The 20,264-nt window shown below is 36.7% G+C and overlaps 1 protein-coding gene across 4 annotated transcripts in view; it reads right to left on the bottom strand.

The window, feature by feature from the left end:
- The window catches only part of STXBP4 (syntaxin binding protein 4), a 200,911-nt gene that overhangs the window by 176,575 nt on the left and 4,072 nt on the right, over positions 1-20,264 (bottom strand). For all 4 annotated transcript variants that reach the window (XR_013406489.1, XR_013406488.1, XR_013406490.1 and 1 more), the window contains exons 2-4: positions 7,819-7,896; positions 7,247-7,371; positions 2,557-2,689 (exon numbers count right to left, since the gene is read on the bottom strand). Coding sequence is in view for 1 of the 4 variants with exons in the window: in XM_001102767.5 (XP_001102767.3) it covers positions 2,557-2,689; positions 7,247-7,293 (180 nt within the window). In the remaining 3 variants the exon portion in view is untranslated. The remainder of the gene's footprint in view (positions 1-2,556; positions 2,690-7,246; positions 7,372-7,818; positions 7,897-20,264) is intronic.

Here is a 20,264-nt window from a genome sequence, read left to right on the forward strand (position 1 = left end):
TAGTCAATGAGAAAATTTTGCCTTTTAATACTTCTTTCAATGAAATTCTAAGAAAAAGTAGATATTATAAGAATAATTCCTTAATTTGCTATCACTGACAGAAGACAAAGAGTCATTCAGCACGACTGCTATCAATTTATTACTCTAACTCCAAATAGTTTTCATCGTAATAAACAAGCACAAATTCATGCTTATCTTAAAAGCAAATTCTTAGCTTAGGCGCGGTAGCTCACGCCTGTAATCCCAGCACTTGGCGATGCTGAGGCAGATGGATAACCTGAAGTCAGGAGTTCGAGACTAGCCTGGCCAACATGGTGAAACTCCGTCTCTACTAAAAATACAAAAATTAGTTAGGTGTGTTGGCACGCACCTGTAATCCCAGCTACTCGGGAAGCTGAGGTGGGAGAATCGCTTGAACCTGGGACGTGGAGGTTGCAGTGAGCCGAGATTGTGCCACTGCACTCCAGCCTGGGCAACAGAGTGAGACTCTATCTCAAAAAAAAAAAAAAGAAAAAAAAAAAAAGAAAAAGAAAAAAAAGCAAGCAAATTCTTATCATTTGTTAGGTACCTTGATCTATTATTGCGTTATATCAAGGGTAGTTTAAGAAATGCCTTAGCTATATTGAACACACACACACGCCCCTCTCAGCTTTAACACTAAAGAAACACCTCGGCCGGGCGCGGTGGCTCACGCCTGTAATCCCAGCACTTTGGGAGGCCGAGGTGGGCGGATCACGAGGTCAGGAGCTAGGAGACCATCCTGGCTAACACGGTGAAACCCCATCTCTACTAAAAATACAAAAATTAGCCAGGCCTGGTGGCGGGCGCCTGTAGTCCCAGCTACTCTGGAGGCTGAGGTAGGAGAACGGCGTGAACCCGGGAGGCGGAGCTTGCAGTGAGCCGAGATCGCGCCACTGCACTCCAGCCTGGGCGACAGAGCAAGACTCCGTCTGAAAGAAAAGAAAAAAAAAAAAAAAAAAGAAACACCTCAATTCTTGGAAGAAAAAAATTCAATTTTTGGTTTGTTTGGATTTGTTTAAATTTAGTTTTTAAATATGTTGATTAATAAATTTAATAGCCAAAAAATTATATCATTAAACTTATTAAATAATACTTTTTTTGAGACAGGGTCTCACTCTGTCATCCAGGCTAGAGTGCAGTGGCACGATCACACCTCACTGCTCTTGATCTTCAGGGTTCAAGCAATACTCCCACCTCAGCCTCCAAGTACCTGGGACTACTGGCAGGCGCCTCCACGCCCGGCTGATTTTTTTTATTTTTAATAGAGTTCAAGTCTCTCTACGTTGCCCAGGCTGGTCTCAAACTCCTGAGCTCAAGCAATCTTCCTGCCTCTGCCTCCCCAAAGCTAGGATTACAGGCATCAGCCACCATGCCTGGCCTATATGACACTTAGAAAGTACATTTAAAACAGGCCTTATTATCTGAACAACCGTAAAGCAATTGAAATTACTACAACTATTTTGGAAGTTATTGGTAAAATGGAATTTTTCCCTAACAAGACAAAAAAATCCAGCTGAAAAGATAAACTGCTTGGTAAACAAGTGTTTGCAGTGGTGGGGGACGGATGGGGCAGTGGGTAAAAGTAGTAGGACTATTTACTTAACCAAACAACAAGAACAAAATAAGAAGATCCTTTCTCTTGCTAATCACTTGATATTAATAGAATATTTTATTAATTCTTAATTATTAATTTTATTAAATTCTTTATATCTGATATCTCTCCAAAATCAAATGGAGGCAATCAAATGGAGAATATTTTATTTTATTAATTATTAATATAATTTTATTAAATTCTTTATATCTGATATCTCTCCAAAATAAAGTGGACGCAATTTTCAAAAAATGACACATAATCACTTTAGTAAAACAGAAACAGCAAATGAAATCCAAGAAGAATGAGAATTCAAATATAGTAACCAGTTTGTTAAATTGCTGGGGTTGTGCTTCAAATTTGGGTCTCAGCTTCCTACCAACCAAAGTGAAAGGGAGCTCATTATATAACATATTTCTTACATTGAAGAGGAGAGTAAGACTTTCTAATTCCTAAAAAAAGACAATTTCTGGTTTTAACGAGTGATAAAACTCATTAGCTCAACAAGAACTGCAAATTCAGAAATTAGTACATTTTGTTTGCTGTTTCTGTTTTGTTTTGCATTTAGTAGAGGCTAAATGAATGTAATTAAAGTTCTTCTGATCCAACTTAATTTAAAAACTCAAAGTAGTAGAAAGATAACATGTCATCAAATATAATTTCTCTCAATCAGATACAGGATAAAAGTTGAACAACACGTAATTTAAAAATAATAACCTTATCTTACAGTCAGAAATATCTATTATTTTCATAGAAGAATAACCTATTTATTTCTTAGTTTAAAGCTCCTTGAGGGCAACAGTCTTATCTCCTAGTTCCTTTGTATTTTTCACTGAGGTATGGTCACAGTGGATATAAATTCACTAATAAAGAAGAAAAAATAAACTTCACCACTGGTAGGTCTTATTGTTTGTATTTTTGGTGGGCAGGGGACATATTTTTACCTTATAACAGTCTCCTCCAGGAATAATTTCCTGAATATATACCAATGGGCCTTCATTCCGGTTAATTCCTCCTAGTATCTTCAGGCCAAGGCCTGTTTCCTTGGTAATTGTAATCACCTGAAAGGCAGGATCCCTAAGATAAAGTAAATTAGCACACACAGGTTAGTCTAGAGATCTGTACCTATTTTTTTCTTTAAACTACTTATTAAATCAAATTCTTAGATCTAGACCAGCGGCCCCTAACCTTTTTCGGCACCAGGGACTTATTTCGTGGAAGACAATTTTTCCATGGGAGGTGGAGAGGGGATGGGGGTGCAAAGAGGCGATGGTTTCGGGATGATTCAAATGCACTACATTTATTGTGCACTTTATTATTACATTGTAACATATAATAAAATAATTATATAACTAACAATAATGTACAATCGGGGGAGCCCTGAGCTTGTTTTCCTGCAACTAGACAGTCCCATCTGGAGGTGAGGGGAGACAGTGACAGATCATCAGCCACTAGATTGTCATAAGGAGCACGCAAGCTAGATCCCTCACATGCACAGTTCACAAAAGGGTTCGTGCTGCTACGAGAATTGAATGTCACCACTGATCTGACAGGAGGCAGAGCTCAGGCAGTAATGCTCGCTTGCCCTCAGCTCACCTCCTGCTGTGTGGCCTGGTTCCTAACAGACTACAGACCACTACCAGTCTGCGGCCCAGGGGTTAGGGACCCCTGATCCAGACAACCTAAAATACTTAGTACTTACTAGCAATGACATTTTTAGAAGTATGGTGACATAACAGCAATTAAATGAGTTTGCTTGCCTATTATCTACAAAACCAAAACACAAAAGAATTTACAATGATAATGCTTATTTCTTTGGAGTAGAACAAAAATTTATTAAAGGTGATGGAAAAGATTTGCTTTTACCTGGTTATTAGACTACCTGAAGAATTCCAAAACTAAATATTTTAAGTAAGTAGCTTTAAAAGACATGCCTGTGGCCTTTAAAGCAAAGTTAATGTGACTTCCATTTGAATCTCAAAATTTATCTTTTTAATTTAGAAAGAATATTTTCTTGGTACAAAGTACTTGTTTCAACTGTAATTTCTGCCAGACATAAAAGCAATGCCATTTGAAAAGAAGGGACTGTAAAAAAAGTCCTGCAAAAGGAATATCCAAGTTGCATTTCTGAATACCTAGGTCAGACCAGAGACTTCCACTGGTCAAACAAAACTTGAATTAAGTTTGAAATAAGACTGAGGGCTGCCTGCTTACTTATTATGTACTGAGTACTGTGCTAAACAATACCTAAATAATGACATTTAATTTAATATTTATAAAATCCTTAAGATTCTTATCCTTATTTTTTTAAAGGACCCAAAATTCAGGTAGGTTAACTTGATGGCCCAAGAGTGAGCCCAGTCAGTCTTACCTCAGAGGCAAAATGTGATATGTAATCTACTTTGTTGTTGTATTAGAGCCACTGTTGAATATAGGACTTCCAGCTATCTTCAAAAACATCGAATAACTGAAACTACTATTAAAAAAAGAGTTACTTCATATCTTACATGATTATAGTTTTTAGAAAAAGCTTTCTTAGCTTCCACCATAGAAATTCTAAGAATATCTTTAAGAAAACTGTTGCATTCAAAAAAATAATTTCTAAAAAGAAGAAAGAAAATTTTTTAAAAAGGATATAGCACTCCCTGTTTTTGATATTTTGCTCTCCATGTATAACATCATTTAGAGCTGTATTACAGGTATACTGAATTCAGCTCTAATTTGGGAAGGTCTCTCTGGTTTCTAGGGCAATAGTCAGTCAGCTAGAAAACAGGCAGAGAGGACAGGGTCCAAGGGTCCAAATGCACCCTAAATTCATTCATTCTTTTTTTTTTTTTTTTTTTTTTTTTTTTTTTTTTTTTGAGACGGGGTCTTGCTCTGTCCCAGCTGGAGTGCAGTGGTGTGATCTCGGCTTACTGCAACCTCTACCTCCCAGGTTAAGTGACTCTCCCACCTCAGCCTCCTAAATAGCTGGGATTACAGGTATGTGCCACCACACCCAGCTAATTGTTGGTATTTTTGGTAGAGACAGGGTTTCACCATGTTGGCCAGGCTGTTCTCAAACTCCTGACCTCAAGTGATCCGCCCCCTCAGCCTCCTAAAGTGCTGGGATTACAGGCATGAGGCACTGCCCCTGGCCAATAAACCCATTCTTTACGGGATAGTAGATTGCAAAAACATAAATGAGTAAAGCCTAGAAATGAAAGAGAAGGTAAGAAAGGGAAGTAAGGTGCCTTATTAGATCTCTCCACTAACTCTTAAACCCTCCAAATGTGAATGTCCTTCACTGGGGGCACAATAATCTCCAGCATATATTATTGTTTCAGTGCAGGATCTTACTTTTCTAATTCTAACAAAGCGTTATTAGCACAGCAGTTTAGTGCTGTTAGTATTTTTTCTCTATAAATCTATCCATATATTTTCTGAATTAATATCCACATATTTTCTGAATTGCTATCTTACTACTTAAACAGTTTTAGATCTTATTTTTTTTCTTACGCAGAATTATTATAAGCAATGTCTATGTTGTTAAAAGTTCTTCTTAAACATAAATTTATATGTTCATGGCAGCATAAAATTTACATACACGACTAGGACCTTATTTTAAAACTCTTCTATTGTTAAAATTTTAGATTATATACTTTTTTCCTATTAAATATTAAAATAGTTCTGCTAAACTTTACTCATAATAAGAGAATTACAAGTTAAAACTGCAGAGATACTACTACTCACCTACCAGACCAATGAAAATTTAAAACTTCAACAACATACTCTGATGACAAAGCTATGGGAAACAGGCATTTTTGCACACTGCTGGTGGGAATGCAAAATGGTACAACTTCTAAAGAGATAAATTGGTAACCTCTAACAAAAAAAACCCTCTGGTCCAGCAATTCCATTTCTAGGAATCTATCCCAAAAATACTCTGGTAAAAAATAGAAAATGACTTATCTGCTAGGTTATTCATTTTGGCATAATTTGTATTCACCAGAAATTGCAAACAATACAAAGGTCCATCCATAAGGTACTGGCTGAATAAACCATGGTACATCCACACCGTAGAATATTATGCAGTTATAACAAAAAACAAGGAAGATTTCTATTAACTGATATGAAGGGATCACCAGGATATACATTAAAACAAAAAGGCAAGGTCAAAACAGTACACATGATACCTTTTACTTAAGAATATTCTGGGGAGCGGAATCCAAATATATATAATTATCATGTGTACATATATTATATATGTGTATATTTATTTTTATATATATGCATTGGCTTAAACAAAAGGAAGCACTACAAAAGGACCAAGAATAAAAACAACTTTTTGTAGAGAGAATGAGGGCACACAGTGAAGACTAGACTAAGAGCAAGATTTTTTTAAATATACCTTGTTAAAGGTATGTTTTATGTTTTCAAAATGGCCACCAATTCCTCCCATTCCTGTCTGCATGCATCTTGGTAATGTGACTTTACTGCTTCCTTTCATTAAAAGCTAAGTCTAGGCCGGGCACAGTGGCTCACGCCTGTAATCCCAGCACTTTGGGAGGCCGAGGCGGGCAGATCATGAGGTCAGGAGATCAATACCATCCTGGTTGACACGGTGAAACCCCGTCTCTACTAAAAATACAAAGAAATTAGCCGGGCATGGTGGTGGGCACCTGTAGTCCCAGTTACTTGGGAGGCTGAGGCAGGAGAATGGCATGAACCCGGAAGGCAGAGCTTGCAGTGAGCTGAGATTATGCCACTGCACTCAAGCCTGGGCAACACAGCCAGACTCCGTCTCAAAAAAAAAAAAAAAAGAAAAGAAAAAAGCTAAGTCTATATCTCCACTCCTTGAATTTTTACTTGGTCATTTAAATTGCTTTGGCCAATGAGATACCAGCAAATGTGAGGAAAATGGATATTTGGAAAACACCTGTGCTTCTGCCACCAGGCAAAAAGCTTGAGCCAGCCTCCGGAAGAATGACAGACTAGTTCTAAAGAGACCTCAGCCATTCAGCCTTCCTAGCTGAGGCCTCACAAGATGTAAATGAGGCCATCCTACATTATCTGGAATAGAGCAGAACTGCTCAACCAACCCACTGAATCATGAGAAAGAATAAATGCTTATTGTTTTAAGGGACTTTAGGGTGGTTTGTTAGTCACCAATAGTTAATCTTATCAAAATTTTTAACAGAATTATAGAATATTCTAGATATTAAAAAGTCAAAATTTAAAAAAGAAATCTCAGAAGAGTTTTTAAAAATGAATTTTATAATTGTTTATTTTTTATTATTTTTAGAGACAGAGTCTTGCTCTGTTGCCCAGCTGGAGTCCAGCGACTATTAACAGGTGCAATCACAGCATACTACAGCCTCAAACTCCCAATCTCCCGAGCAGCTGGGACTACAGGCATGCCCTACAGGCATGCCCTACTGTGCCTTGTACAGATGACTTTAAAGAGAATGCAGATTTTGTTCTATACACTGATTTACACTGAAAGGTAATTCAATGTATTACTTTACTTACTACTCATTACTGCTATCCTAGACCACATTAGACAGCTAGATGTAAAAAACTTTTAATCAAATGTTCATTAGTAGTTTACATATTTCAAACTATATTTCAAAATGTATTAAATTTAAAAGTTACTTTTCAAGTAGACTGGATGGTACTACAGTAGATGTATTTTTATTCATGCTTTCACCAAAGTAGCTTTGGATTTAACAGCTGTATAAACGAAGATCTTGATGAAGAGTCTAGAAATTCTTCTTTTCCTAGGATTGAAGAAGTAGAAATTAAATTGTCAGGTCTTAGAACTGTCAAATTTGATTCCAACTGTTCGTAAAAACATTATATACACTTGGCACATAAATAATATAAGCCTGTGTATAGATGTTAGATGTATGTATTTTGAGTTATGGCATTTTAGTCACTGACAATAACATCAGAGAAGTGTAAAGACAACTCATTAGATAGATAGATACATGTTTATATCATTATGAATATCCATATCTATATAAAATCTTCATTCTCTGGCAAAAGTGAAGAATACAGCTAAGCTTTAGGTAACTATTACAACTTCCACCCTTGGTAAGCTTAAAAATCACATAATAGTTAAAGATTGAGGAAAATGTCTCTGGCGAGCACAAGGCTATGAAGCTTATAGTCAGAAAAGTAATTATCCAATGCATTTGAAAAAAACTAAATTCTTATTATCTTACCAACTATCTTGAGGCACTTCCTGCAGATCCTATATTACTCTGACTAATATTATTCCAGGAACTTCTTAAATGGCTTTCCTATGAAGAGAAAAAAAATATGCTTTTAATGTCTTATATTGTTCCACTGTGAAAATTACAGAGAATAGTGCAGTTTCATTGAATTAAAACAAACTGTATTTGAACAGAGATTTACCACCTTTTCATAAGAAAAATGAATGAAGCAAAGGAACTTAAAGTTGACAAAGACACTAGGATCATTTAGTACAACTCTCTTCCTGAAGAAATGAAGAGCTAGATTCTGAGACTGTGTGGTTTTCCCTCACAAATGAAAAATAGTGTTTTTTTTATCTTCTTCTCCTCCTAACTAGAACTCAGGTTATAGTCTACAGGATGGACCTTGAGATCTGATAGGCCTGGGTTCTCATTTGAAAGTTCGGGCTTCTCCAAGCCTCGGTTTCCACAAAGGTACAGTGGGTGCCTTGATTGTGGTGATTTCACAAATGGACACACATGTCAAATGTAACAAACTGTCTCACTTTAAATATCTGCTGTTTTTTGTAAATCAATTATAGCTTAACAAAGTTAAACTTTAAAAAACCCGATTTTCAGTTAAAAATGGCATCTTGACCTTGGCACATATCTTCTTTCCCTCCCAACAGCCAACTAATATGAAAGTCTTAGGGTAAAGAGTTACAAACAGTATAAACTCAGAATGTTGAAGAGTAAATGGGAAAAGAGCCATTGGATGAAAATTAAGTTTCTGGAAGATAAAAAATAGATGGTTGGGTGACAATTGGTAAGAGGGCTGAAGAAGCTAAGATTTAGGGCAGTGCTTCTTAAACATTTTTTAAGTCTGAGCACACACATAATGGTAATATTTGTATGGCATACTAAGCTAAAGAAAGGTGATATCCTCTGAAAAGCAGCACATCAGCAACTGATTCACAACAAAATTCTGGCCTAGGAAACAGGTGCAGGAGGAATGTATCTTAAAGAATCCCAGAGAAACTGAGGACTCAGAAACAAAAAGTTCTAGGCAGAACAAAACTGAGAGATTGAGGACTAAAATCAAGAGGATCATCCTATCTTTTCTTCAACCACTGTATGCAGAAGAAATGAACTGAATGGGCCCCAAACACAAAACAACTACTTTTGAGAACCTAACATAGCGATATATTCACTGGTCTGGGTGGTAAAAACACATTTTGACTTCACAGCCTCTGTAGTAGCAAGCGACAGGAACCATGGAAGCATGCAGATCAACAATAGCCAGAGACATGAAGCCACCAAGCCACAATGTCGGTAGCAAAAGTCCAATGACCATGAAGTAAGAAAGTTATTCAGTACCCATGAGGAAAAGAAGGGCCACCTGAGGGAGGAGCTTACAATCCTTGGGCTTTGACTAGCAGTCACTCAGAGTCAAGAGCCACCGCAGCTGTCCACAAGACTGATATAGCCATGGAAGAGAGTTCAATTCTAAAACCAAGTTTGCATAAGTTCATTATACACTGCTTTAATAATGCATGCATGGAGCAGATTCTCAAACCTCAAGAGAGGTCATTCTCATATAACAATAATAACAGTAACTACCATTAATTGGCACTGTGTTTCACATACTATGTATTCCAAATGTATTTATTTAATATTGTGGAAAATGTACTGGACCTAAGTTAAAAAAAGAAAAGAAAAGAGAAGAAAAGAAATGCAGAGTTCAAATGGCAATATTGCCATGTGTTAGTAATATGGCATTAGAAAAACTGCCTAACCTCTTAGCATCTCCTCATATTAAGTAAGGAAGGAATAGTAGCACCTTGCTCAAAAACAGATGTGAAAAATTGAGCAGTGTTTCTACTGGTACCAAAGTGAGTAAGATCCTCATCTTTGGTGAGTTGTTCTAACTGGACACAGGTCCCCAGGTCCCCTGGGAACATATCCAAGTCTAATGATGTATAAATGCTACTGTACAACACATTCCATATAATATACTTAACAAGACATTTTAAAACATTTCTATTTTAAGGTGCAAAATAAAATTTAGGTGTTTATTCCATTCACTTAACATGTTGGCAGTGTCCTAAGTGCTAGAGATGAGATGAGATCAGGAGGGGCGAAGTGCTCTGACAGCAGTATACACAGGGAGTATGGAGAAAGGCTGCGTAACCTGGGATCTAAGTCATCATTAAACACCAATACAGCCAGGCGCCATGTCACAGGATTTTCTTCCCACAAGAACCCCACAAGGGAGGTATTATTAACCCAATTTTATACAAAAGAAAAATAAGTCATATAGAAAGTATGTGACTTGTCCATTGTCACAGGCTAGTTGTAAAGCAGAGTTTGAATCCTGCTCTTTCTTGCTCCAAACCCAAGCTGTTTCTACTACAGTATGGTGGAAAATTAATTCAGGTAAAAATCTTGATTCACCAAAAAAGTAGAATGAGAGAGTAAGAGTAGTAATGTGTTATCTCTTTTATATAAAGATGACACTACTGATTAAACAGAAGTGGGTTTAATCTTATGCATCCCAACAGTGGGCTTATTTTTTGTATTAACAAGGTATTCATTGTCATGTCCTTAAATATCATAACATGCCTGTCCTTTCCCTCTCCTTTGCCTGCTTCCTACTCTTTCTTTATACAAGCTTGCAAGGCCCTCAACCAACAGGGATTCTAGTAATGTTACATACACACCACACACACACACACACACACACACAAACACACACACACACACGCCACCCTCAAGTTCCCATAATTAATAAATAACACAGAAGGAAAACATTCTGTTCTTTTACTAAAAATATGCACATTGAAGACAAATATATTGTTATTCTAGTTTGGTGAATCATAAGAGGGAAACAGTTAGGTCAGCAAAAACAGAGAAAGTAGAACATTGGAGAAAAAAAAATCTTGTTGTATAAGATGAATCTATTCCAGAAAACTTAAATTAGAGCTTTTCTTTGATAAATCTGTTTACTTATGATCTCATTAAAACAATCTTCATCCCATATAATTAGAAATCTCATCAGATAAAAAAAAAAAAATCTGCCCATAACGCATATGGTGTTTGAGTAAGACTTAGTAATTTATATTCTCAGACATGGTATTCAATAAAAGCAGTTCTTTTCACTGGACAAAAAATAGAGAAAATAAAAGGGATAAAAATATCTTCTGCCAGAAATTATAGTAAATATTAATTTAATGAAATTACAAAAATGCCATAATGAAATTGACAGAAATTGCCAAATGTCCCTCAGTCAGGGTTGTACTAATTTACTATCTCACCAACAATAGTGCCTGTTACTCTGAATTTTCTCCACTATGGTATACTAAATAACTTTTGGATTTTTGTCAGTCTTATTGATGAAAATGGTATCTCAAGGTGGTTGGAGTGAAGCTGAAGAGTTTTTTATGCTTTAAGAACCATTCAGTATCTTCTTTTATGTGAACTGTGTTTTTTTTTAACACCTTTTGCCAATTCTTCTATTTATTGTTAGGTCTTTTTCTGTTCAGTTTCTAGGAGTTCTTAAATCTTACAGAAATTCTCTATCAGCACTAAGAATTGCAAATATATCCCCCGCCCCCAACACTTTTCTTCTGGGTTATAGGCTTTTTGTTACGCAAAAGTTTGTGGCTAACTTTATGAATCTTTTATGATTTCCAGGTTTTAGGTCAAATTAGAAACTCCTTGCCCACTCCAAAGTTATAAAGAATTCTCTCATATTTTCTTCTAGTACTCTTATGGTTTCATTTTTAAATATTTGATCCATTTGGAATCCATCGTAATATAAAGTACAAATCCAACTCATATTTTTCCCAAGAAGACCACCCCATTGTCTTAACCACATTTATTAAATAACCCATCTTTTCCCCACCATTTTGAGATACAACTTTCATCATATACAAAATCTCTTAAGGGTTTGGGTCTACTTCTGTAATTTTTATTCTGGGCCTTTGGTTAGTCTGTTTATTTGTACACCAATGCCATTCTATTTTAATTACAGAGGCATTATCATATCTAGTAAGGCCAATCACCTCTCATTTGTTCTTTTGTTAACCAAGTTTCCCGGTTGTTTTTGGTTATTTATTTTTACACATTAAATTCAAAGTATTCTTATCTTGTTTAAAAAACAAAACAATGCTATTTGTAAGGGAATCATACTAAATTTACAAATTAATTGAAGACATATTGTTATCTATGATGTTATTTTGAGTCTTCCTATCCAAGAATTTGGTATCACTTTCCATTTGTTCAAATCTTCTTTTGTGATCTTCTATAGCAGGGGTGGCCAATCTTTTGGCTTCCCCAGGCCACACTGGAGGAAGAAGAATTATCTTAGGCTACACACAAAATACACTAACACTAATGATAGCTGATGAGCTTAAAAACAAATTAACAACAACAACAACAATGCAAAAAACCTCATGTTTTAAGAAAGTTTATGAATTTGCGTTGGAACACATTTAAAGCTGTCCTGGGCTCCATGCAGCCCATGGGCCACAGGTGGGACAAGCTTGTTTCTATGGTGTTTTAAAGTTGCCTTCACAGTGACCTTGTGAGGCAGGAGAATAGAGTTTGGAGGCAGGGAGCCTAAGGCTGATTGGTGCTGACTTCCTAGAACTGAATCAAAAGGAAAACCCTACCTTTCCAAAAGGATCAGAGGCTACTCCCTTTGCATTGCCTGGCAGATGAAAAATGGAAAGTACTTCTGATTGGTTGCAGGTCACTCCTTCATTTACATAGGGTGCAACCAAGTAAACAATGGAAAACCTCTAGAGAAAGTTTAAACCCCAGAAAATTCTGTAACCAGCTCTCTTGAGCCACTTGGTCCAGCCTGTTTCCACTCTGTGGAGAGTACTTTCATTTCAGTAAATCTGTGCTTTCATTGTTTCATTCTTTCATTGCTTTGTTTATGCATTTTGTCCAAATCTTTGTTCAAAGTGCCAAGAACCTGGACGACTTGTAGTCAAGACCCTGCACTGGTAACAGTTGCACATTTCTTATTTAGTTACTTCCTAGGTATTATTATTTTTTTATTGTTAATTTAATGTCTTTTAAAAATATACTATTTTATACATAACAAAAAATGTTTTGGGAAAGCTTTAAGTGTATTATCTTCTAGAAAATAATTTCCCTCCCACCCCAAATTCTGCTTGATTATATGATTATATATATGTCTTCATTTAAAAATGTTACTAACAAAGCAGTGGAAGAAAAAACCAGGCACAATTCATACGTGTTATATTTTTGTTAAAAATTATGTAACTGTAATATATTGGTTTACATACAAGTGCATTTTACTTAACACTTCAACACACACACATAGACACCTGTCACAAACAAATAACTAGACAATTTATTGAGCTATCATTACAAAGTCTAAAATAATACATTTAGAATAGACGTATAAAGGCTTTGTAAGCAAAAGCCTAATTCCCATCCTTCCTTGCCAAAGTACTTTTATATTTACTTTGAGGTACTTAACGAGCTGTAAGGTCAAGAGCTCTAATGTCTTTTTAGTTGTTTGTCTAAAGTGAAATGATCACAAGAAGGAAACGGAAGGACAGTATGATACCAATGAAAGCAAGATTTGTTGCTTTAATACTAAGTCCAAACAATCTTTTCATAATAAAAGTGTTAAAAAGCTCATAAGAAAAGTGCTTTGTCGAAGCTATTGGCTATCTAGAGGTGTCTAAAGATACATTAAATTATCTCGATAAAATGGGGATTTTCAGACAGATCTGGCATGTTCAGGGTGGTATGGCTGTAGACTGGGGAATTGCAGCTCATATTGCGTATGAGGGCTTACGCTTATATCGTTAGTGAGGGAACAAAAGAAAAGAAAGGGGTTAAAGGAGGCTTTTTCTTAGCAGAGAGCACTGTTAGCTTTTCCAGGGGCAAAAAGGAGAGATTTAATTGCTTTCTTGGGTTCACACACTATATAAAGTAACCAGATTCCTGATAGAGCAATAAGGACACATAGGGCACTCCTTGATTTTATGTTCAAAAAGGAAGATGTGGCTGGGGTCAGAAGTATCTAAAAATGCTAGGTAAGTATGGTTTGTAAAATATCCCTTAACAGTGAAAATTCAGCACATTTAATAAACAATTATGAACAATAAAGAAAAAGAGGGTTAGAAAAAGTGAGAGAACAGAAACATTTTCACAAGTGGCACCTGGGGAAATGGGATATCAGTAATGGTGGAAAATCCAAACCCACGATTTTTCTACCAAAGGCAGGATACTAGTTCATTTTAATACTCTGCGGTTGGCAAGGAGTGATTCAGCAAACATACAGAAGTATTTGTTAGTTCATAAGTATCATTACAGAATAGTTAGTAATTATAAAATATCAGAAACCTCAAAAATATGTAAAAATTGATAATTGGTTAAATAATTTACAGTACAATGATGTCAAACAATACTATGTAATCATCAAAAATGGTCTAGGTAAAAAACAGCAGCAAGGTGAAAACAGAATGTATAGAATAATTTAATCTTTTAAAATTACATTTATTAAAAATACACAATAAAATGTAAACAATAACTGACAATTGGAACTACTATTTTTATTTACTGTTTTTATTTCCTTCTTTAAATTATTCTTTAGTTTTTGAATGGCTTAAAACAAGGATATATACTTTGATATATTATTTGGATAAAGAAGGAAAAATACCAAAAAAGCTACCAGGTTTGAGTGTACCTTCTTGGCATCTAATATTTAAAATCAGCTCTTTCTGTCTCCTTTAATGTCATTTTCTCCTTTCATCTTCATTTGCTAAGGTATCAACAAATGTTGCAATTTAAATAACACAGATCTGGTGTTTCCCAAAGAAAATCAGCTATATCCTTTAAATAACTTCTTATGACAACCCCTTTGTAAGCAAATTGACAGGCAGTAGAAATAAATACACTTATTTTCTGCTATAATTTAAAAAGAAAGATGACTCATAGCAAAGAAGCTCATAGTACATATTACACAGTACATATATTTCATGACTTTTTTATTGCATTGGGAAGAGTACTGGTCTAGAGGGTAGATGCCCAGTAGCCATATGACTTTGAGTAGCCACTTACTCTAATCCCTAGTTTCTTCATATGTACGATGTCAAAATCACTCATCAAATGATCTTTAAAGGTTCTTTCTTGGCTCTACAAATCAAAAATTTTCTGGCAGTCTTATTAAGCTACAAGTCCCCCAGTGTTTTTGAGGGAAAGATTTTCTTTTTAAAATATACATCCACCTCTAAGATCAGTATGGCCCATGAATGGGAGGGAGTAGGCTGCAGTAGGTCATTTGGGAGGGATCAGAGTGGAGGGAAAAGTGTACTGGTATAGTGACATTTCACATTAAGGTCATTTCAAAAGAGGAAGAGGGCACAATGATGTTGGCTGCTCAACAATCTGTCTGGTTTCTGTGGACTGACAAGTTAGAAATGCCTATTTATTTATTCACTAAAGCTAGTATTAAACATGTAAATATTTCTTCCTATAAAGTTAGATGTATTATACTTGAGAAGACAAAAAAATGACAGCATTTAGAAACTGCTAACTTGTTTTATACCTTATCACAGCAGAGATTCTTCAAGATAACATCAGCTATTTATATAATCCTAAGGTTGTTTAAGAAAATTGGCAAAATCAGGAATGACTATTTTCCCTTGGCTAAACTTAACTGATCATTTTTAAACAACATAAAAGTTTCAGGAAACCAAGATACAAAAGATCAAAGAGTTATAGTCATCCCTTAGGATCTTCAGGTAACTTGTTCCAGGACCCTGCAGATACCAAAATTAGAAGATATTCAAGTCCCTGATATAAAATGATGTAGTATTTGCACATAACCTATGCATATCCTCTCCTTATACTTTAAATCACCCCTAGATTAACTATAATACCAAACACAACGTAAATATGTTATGCTATATTATTTAGGGCATGATGACAAGAAAAAGTTTGTACATGTTCAGTAAAGACACAGCCGTTGAGGCCTGATGTTCATTTTCAATCTGTGATTGGTTGAATCTGTATATGTGGAACTTGCAGATACTGATGGCCAACTGTATTTTATTCTCTTTTATTCTGTACCCAAAGGCAATATTCCCTTTGCTATTGCATGTTTTTTTTCTTTCAAGAACCTAAGGCATTCAGAAATGCTGCTCATTTGTCTTGGGGGTTTTACCAAAATGCCAGGGGTTCGGTTTAGGTCCTGTTGCTTGCTACACAGAAAACCAATCACTGAAAGAAGGAGTATTGCCAGGGAAGAAGGCTTTAATGGGTGCTGCAGTCAAGGAGATGGGAAATTTGTATCCCTCTGCCCGACTAGCTAAAATTAGGGGCTTACATGGCAGGGAAAAAAATGTAACTGACTGGAAAAACAGGAATTAGGGAGGTGTAAGGAAGAGGAGTTGGTCAACAGGTAGCAAGTGATTGGTTAGGCTAGCGGTCTCCAACCTTTTTGGTACCAGGGACCAGTTTTGTGGAAGACAATTTTTCCACGGATCTCAGGGTGGGGGATGGTTTCAAGATGAAACTGTTCCACCTGAGATCATCAGGCATTAGATTCTCATAAGGAGCATGCAACCTAGACCACTCGCATGCACAGTTCACAATAGGGTTCTCACCCCTGTGAGAATCTAATGCTGCCACTGATCTGTCAGGAGGTAGAGCTCAGGAGGTAAGGCTCACTCACCCTCCACTCACCTCCTGCTGTGTGGCCAGGTTCCTAACAGGCCACAGACGGACACTAGTCTGCAGCCTAGGGACTGGGTACCCCTGGGTTAGGTAGTCATGATGGGTGAGGGGTCTGGTGTCATATTGTCCTGATGCAATGATCTGGTAAGTTTCAGTTCCTTGATAGTACCTGGGAGGCCTGATGGTTGGTTTCTTGAGAAAGTAACTCAGATAAGACAAATTTAACTTTCTCAAGTTTTAACAATGGGAGAATCAATTTCTATGTTTATTCAAAGAAACTATTAACGTCAGTTCTATGGGACAACTGGTCGTATTTCAGGATGCGTAAGCATCTGCCTGTAACACATAGCCCAACTCACTGGGAAACATCAGAAAACTACTTCAAAGAAAGTCTCAGTCTTCTTGAAAGGAGTCTTCAGCAGCACAACAGCTCACTGCTCTCAGAAGTTTCCTTAGGCTCCCTGCCTTCTGTTTGCTTTCATGCATGCATTCATCCACCAAACATTTAACTCAGTACAATTATGTGCAGGTATCACACCAAGGGCTTGTGATATTATGGTGAACAAGTCAAGATCATTGCTCTTTAGGTATTTATATTCTAGTGGTGGGAGAAAAACAATAAAAAATGATACAATTAAATGAACTAGATTTCAGATACTGAAAGGAGATAGCAAATGTGACTAAGGAGAGAAGGGCTAATTTAGACCGGGGATGGTGTCCCAGCTAAGATCCAAATAAATCAGCTGTGAAGAAAGCTGACGGACAAAGCATTCCAGGCAGAGAAAAGGTTTGAGGGCAGTAAAACAAACTTGAGGTGTTTACAGAAAAGAAAGAAGTGCAACTAGAGCGTGGTGAACAGGGAGAGAGTGGCAGAAGATAAGGTTAGAGAAGTAGACAAGGTCTGGATTTCCTAGGGTCTTACGGGCTATGGTAGCAAGTTTGGAGTTTTGATCATATTTCACTTAACCTGACTATTCTCAGGAGACCTGAATTTGCCTTTTCCTCTCTCTCTTACCTTTAACCTTCTAAAGGTTAAAAGTAAAGGCTCTAAAGGCTCTCCACTTTGGTCTCCACTTTTGTACTTTCCCGAGTTTTATGCTTTTGCCTTTAATCATATAATTAAACTGTGCTTTGGCCTGAATCATGTGAGACTGTCAGTCAGTGCATTTGAGATATAATATTGTGCCTTTATCTATATCTGTATGTGTATCTATATATCTATTTACATCTTGACCAGGACTAGCTGCATAAATTGCAGGGCCCAATACAAAATGAAAATGCAAGTCCCCATGTTAAATAATTATTAAGAATTTTTAGCAGGGCATGGTGGTATGCACCTGTAATCCCAGCTACTCAGGAGGCTGAGGCAAGAAGATCACTGGAACTTGGGAGGCAGAGGTTGCAGTGAGCCGAGATCATGCCACTGCACTCCAGCCTGGGCAACAGAGTGAGACTCCGTCTTAAAAACAAAAAAGAATTTCAAGATGCTGACAGTAGAGCATTAAAAATAAACACAGGGCTTATCTAAGTGGGGTAGGAATCAGGAGTTGGAACCAAACTGAGGATCAGCTAAAAAGTTCCTGGATAGAAGCAGCTTTCCATAAGACATGGCCACTGGTGTGCCACATCAGTTTACTATCACCATGGCAACGCACAGACCTTACCACCCCTTTCCACAGCAATGACTCTACAAACTGGAAGCTACCACACTCATCCCAGAAATTTCTGCATAAACTGTTCCATGATTTGCATATAATTAAAAGTGGGTATAACTATGAGTGCAAAACTGCCTCTAAGCTGCTATTCTGGGCACAGCATCTGTGGGGTAGCCCCACTCGGCAAGAAGTAGAATCTCTGCTGCTTACTGTACAATGCCACTCCAATAAAAGTTGCTGTTTAACACCACTAGCTTGCTCTGGAATTCTCTTCTGGGCCAAGCCAAGAACCCTCCTGGGCTAAGCCCCAATTTAGGGGCTTGCGTGTCCTACATCATAAGTGAGGGGCCCTTTTAAGAGCAGGGTCTTGTGTGACTGCACAGGTCATATTTTCATGAAGCTGGTCCTGATTTTGATAAACATTACTTGAATTAATAAATGCCTTCTATTGATAAATGATTTGTTTTCCTTTCATATTATCTGTCAATCATATAAACTCAAGAGCTTTTAAATGGAGTAGCTCCTCAAAAAGATGGCACAGAGGCCACTGCCAGGAAATAAGAAACTAAGATATCAAAACCGACTGAGACGACTTCAGGGCATTATTGTGCACTAATTGGAAAACAATAATTACCCTGCCTTTTCTTAAGCAAACACAATATATTTGTACTTACTGTTTATTCAAATACATTACTCTTATTCTTTTAGATACAAGTATTGTAATAAATAGCTACTAAACAGTTGTTAGTATTGTTGGAATTACTGTTAGATATTTCACATTCCTAAATGAGTTCAGGAGCTTTATTAGGAAAACCACCAGAAAATACAGTTCAGTGATGACCACCATATTAAGACTGAAGACCCAATTTCCTTAACTTATGTTATGGATTAAAAATACCAAAATTTAAAATAATACACCTTTATAATCCACAGAAAGCCTAAAAATCAATAATCAGATAAGAAAATATTATGTGAATATCAAAATGGCTTATATGAAAAATAACTTACATAACTTATTTTACCTAATACATAAAATTGGACATGATTATAGCTAACCAGAAAGAGTTTACAAGGTCTAATTGTTTATTGCTGAAGAATAATATTGCAAATTAACGGTGTCAAATCTAAAATGTTAGTCCAGCTCTTGATATTTAAAACATGTAATCAACACCTATACCTACAAAACAGGGTTGGATTAGCCCTGCCCTGAGGAGCTCTCATTCCATTCATGGTATAACCCATTATTTGGCATTAGTTATCATAACGATTTACGCATTATTACAAGCACACTCAGACTCACAAAAATCGCAGCCCAGGCTTATGCATTCATTTAAAGCTTCAGAGAAAAAATATACATTTCAGCATCTCCCAGTGTTGTGTTGTTATTGTATCTATGCATATTGACAGACCTTTCATCATCATGAGAACTCCTTGTATCCAGGTTATAACCTTGGTCTCTGACCCCAGTCCTATGCTCAACTCTGTCTAAACTGTTCTAGCTTTGAAATAACTTCAAATGTGCCATCTTATAAACAGGCATCTAACCACGTTAATGATGATTTTCACCTGAGACAAAAGTAAAGCAGTATTTCCTAACATAGAAAAGAAAGGCTTCTGTGTTTTTGTTGTTGTTTTCTTGTCATTCATTGCAAAGCTGCTTTCTACAAGATGCAGTAAAAATAGCAAGTTGTACGGAGTCAGAAAAAATCCAGGCTTAAACTCCAGCTCTGCCACGACCCAACTGATTAGGCTTGGACAAGTTAACTCATCATTCTAAGCCTGCTTCCCCTATTCATGGACTGAGCTTGGGAAAAGAGTAGCGGAAACGGCCTATGTGTCTAGAACCAAACTTCCTAACCGGCCTTTCCTCCTTCCTCCTACCCCTTCTAAAATGTCTGCAGCTGAACTTCCTAAATACAGTTTTCTCTTTCCTTCTTCCTCGTCACTTTTGTCTTGCTGAGTTTTTGGATGGTGTCCAGTGGGCAGCATATTTAATACCCAGCTTTGGGCTGACATACCAGGCAGAGATGAATTCACTTGTCTGGGGTCAAGCTTTCAGCCATAGTAATCTGCTTACATATGGGGGGAATTGAGCAA

Source organism: Macaca mulatta, chromosome 16 (genome assembly GCF_049350105.2).
Source record: "Macaca mulatta isolate MMU2019108-1 chromosome 16, T2T-MMU8v2.0, whole genome shotgun sequence".
Lineage (NCBI taxonomy): Eukaryota > Metazoa > Chordata > Mammalia > Primates > Cercopithecidae > Macaca > Macaca mulatta.